This window comes from Scyliorhinus torazame, chromosome 12 (assembly GCF_047496885.1).
Source record: "Scyliorhinus torazame isolate Kashiwa2021f chromosome 12, sScyTor2.1, whole genome shotgun sequence".
Lineage (NCBI taxonomy): Eukaryota > Metazoa > Chordata > Chondrichthyes > Carcharhiniformes > Scyliorhinidae > Scyliorhinus > Scyliorhinus torazame.
This window is the reverse complement of record NC_092718.1, coordinates 224,536,286-224,539,234: the sequence shown is the minus strand read 5'-3', so window position 1 is coordinate 224,539,234 and position 2,949 is coordinate 224,536,286. Positions and strand designations below refer to the sequence as shown.

The window sequence follows — 2,949 nt, the reverse complement described above, 5'->3', positions numbered from 1 at the left end:
ATCTGAGTATGTGCTTGAATTAGGAACAGCTCCCGCCTGGATTTCAGGTCCTCATCCGCCAACTGAAAGAAGCCTGTCAGTTAAAAATGTACAAGGTCTAATTCAGGTGTTTTCAGAAGATTAAAGGAATTCCTGAGGGTCAATAGAGAGCGAGAGAGAGAGAGAGAGATTTATTTTTGTCAGCGGTGGGAGGGGGGGGGGGGAATGAGGTGGACACGTTGGGGACTCCAGGACAGTGAGCAGGTACTTGGGGTGGTGTCAGGAATCGCTTCTTCACATGGGCGGCTCGGTAGCACAGTGGTTAGCCCTGTTGCTTCACAGCGCCAGGGTCCCAGGTTCGATTTCCCCGCTGGGTCACTGTCTGTGCGGAGTCTGCACGTTCTCCCCGTGTCTGCGTGGGTTTCCTCCGGGCGCGCCGGTTTCCCGACACAAGTCCCGAAAGACGTGCTGTTAGGTAATTTGGACATTCTGAATTCTCCCTCTGTGTACCCGAACAGGAGCCGGAATGTGGCGACTGGGGGCTTTTCACAGTAACTTCATTGAAGTGTTAGTGTAAGCCGACTTGTGACACTAATAAAGATTATTATTAAGAGGTGCAAAAACCTGGAACCCTCCCCTCCCTGTATCGTGGGAGTCATTGTCAGAATGTCGGATCGGAGTTTGTTGGACAAGGGATTGGGGGATATGGAAATGAGGAAGAGTTGATGAGCATTTTGAATGCTGGTGGGGGTAGCTGTGGGGCTGAATGGCCTCCGTTGATTTGGAATGTTCCAACCAGTTTTCCTAATAAACAGATGCACGTTTTCAGGCAAATGTTTAACAAAACCTATGGCTCAATGTTTGTCGAAGTGAGTTTGATAAATAAGTAAATGGCCCTGGGAGGCTGCAGATTGTTATCGCATTCCCCAGCAATCAGCAAATTGCTGATGTCATCAGATTTGAGGCCATTTTCCCCCTTTTCTCCCATTGGGTTAACACTGGAGCTGAAGGAAAGACAAGTGAAAACCAGGTAAGATCCGTTACTTTACTCTGATGTGGGAATCCTGGGAAATCCCGGTAAATTGGGAACACAGTTGGTTTTTCCTCGCTTGAAGTGCTTGGAATGAATGTGTAGTCAGATTTGTGATTGCGTTGTTTCAACATGCTGGGCCCTTTGAGAGACTGGAGCTGAGGGTGAGGGAGGGTCCGAGGGCGAATGTTGGGGATTTTGCCCATTGGGTAACAGGCAGGTTCCTGGAGCCAGCTGGCTACTGTTTGCACCGAGACACAGCTGAATAAAGAACGAGACACAGCAACATTCACCGGTGTCCCTATCCTCTTTTATTCCACAGGGCTTTGTGCTTTTACTGTCGAACCCGGTGACTAACGCTCACTCTGGCCTGTGGTCCGGACCCGTCCTCTGAGTTTCTGCAGAGAGATGGTGGCTTCCTGACATTACATCTCAGTTTGCTTCCTGTTGCCACGGTCACACACTGCTGATCTTGGGGCAGAGGGTCTTTGACCCCCGGCCCTTACGTCTGCACGGACGATGCGGCCTTGCTTTCGGGTACTTCCCTGGAAGGCAGCCAAACACACAGTAAAACAGCAGTGGTTGGAGTGAGCCCCTCATTCACCCTCACCCCTCAGAATGGTAACATGTCACCATGTGAGGAGGAGGGGGTAGAATAGGGAGGGAGGGAGAGGGAGGGAGGGAGAGAGAGGGAGGGCGAGAGAGGGAGGGAGAGGGAGGGAGAGGAGAGGGAGGGAGAGGGAGAGCGAGGGAGAGAGGGAGGGAGAGCGAGAGAGGGAGGGAGAGGTTGAGAGGGAGGGAGAGCGGGAGACGGGGAGAGGGGGGAGGGAGAGCGACAGAGGGAGGGGGGCGAGGGAAAGAGATGAGAGAGGGAGGGAGAGCGAGAGAGGGAGGGAGAGCGAGTGAGAGAGGGAGGGAGAGCGAGACAGGGAGGGAGAGGGAGAGAGGGAGAGCGAGGGAGAGAGGGAGAGCGAGAGGGAGAGCGAGAGAGGGAGGGAGGAGCGGGGGAGAGGGAGAGCGAGAGAGGGAGAGGGACAGCGGGAGGGAGGGGGAGAGCGAGAGAGGGAGGGGCGAGGGAGAGAGATGAGAGAGCGAGGGAGAGAGAGGGAGGGGAGAGCGAGAGAGGGAGAGAGAGGGAGGGAGAGGGAGAGAGAGTGTGGGAGGGAGTGTGTGGGAGGGGGAGCATGGGAGGGAGAACGAGGGAGGAGTACTGTGGGAGGGAAAGTGATGCAAGGGGATTGAGGGAGGGAGGGTTACAAAAGAAAGTGTGCAAGAGTGTAGCGACAGAGAAAGAGGGAGGGAGAGAGACAGAGGGAGAGACAGAGAGAGGGAGAGAGAGGGAGACAGAGAGAGTGAGAGACAGCGAGAGACAGAGAGAGAGAGTCAGAGAGAGAGAGTCAGAGAGAGAGAGAGAGACAGAGAGAGACAGAGAGATAGACAGGGAGAGAGAGACAGAGAGAGAGCGACAGAGGGAGAGAGACAGAGGGGGAGAGACAGAGGGAGAGAGACAGAGGGAGAGAGACAGAGGGGGAGAGGGGGAGGGAGAGCGAGAGAGGGAGGGAGAGGTTGAGAGGGAGGGAGAGGGAGACAGAGAGAGTGAGAGACAGCGAGAGCACTGTGAGAATGACCAGTTCATGTTTCAGTGATAATGGTTCAGCAATAAACTGGATACTGCAGAGATCCCTTGTGCTTTTTGGAAATGCTGACACAGGAGTTTTACTTTTTAAAAAATATATATTTTATTCAAAATCTTTTGGCCAAACAAAACAATACAAAGGTTTTCCTTTTTTTGACAATAAAACAGTATAAATAACAGTGGCCATTTTAACAAATAAATAAATAATATGTAAACTAAATGGCAACTGCCATATCGAAAATAATAACTCTCCAAAAATAAATTCGAGCAATCCAGTATACATAACCTGGCACAAATATCTATA

At 52.1% G+C, this 2,949-nt stretch overlaps 1 protein-coding gene across 1 annotated transcript in view; it reads left to right on the top strand.

Moving 5' to 3' along the window:
• The first annotated feature begins 919 nt into the window (after window positions 1-919).
• Window positions 920-2,949, top strand: part of serpinf2b (serpin peptidase inhibitor, clade F (alpha-2 antiplasmin, pigment epithelium derived factor), member 2b) — a 136,692-nt gene continuing 134,662 nt past the window's right edge. The window contains exon 1 of the mRNA XM_072470011.1: window positions 920-1,009. Within this exon, the coding sequence (XP_072326112.1) occupies window positions 927-1,009 (83 nt within the window). The 5' untranslated portion in view covers window positions 920-926. The remainder of the gene's footprint in view (window positions 1,010-2,949) is intronic.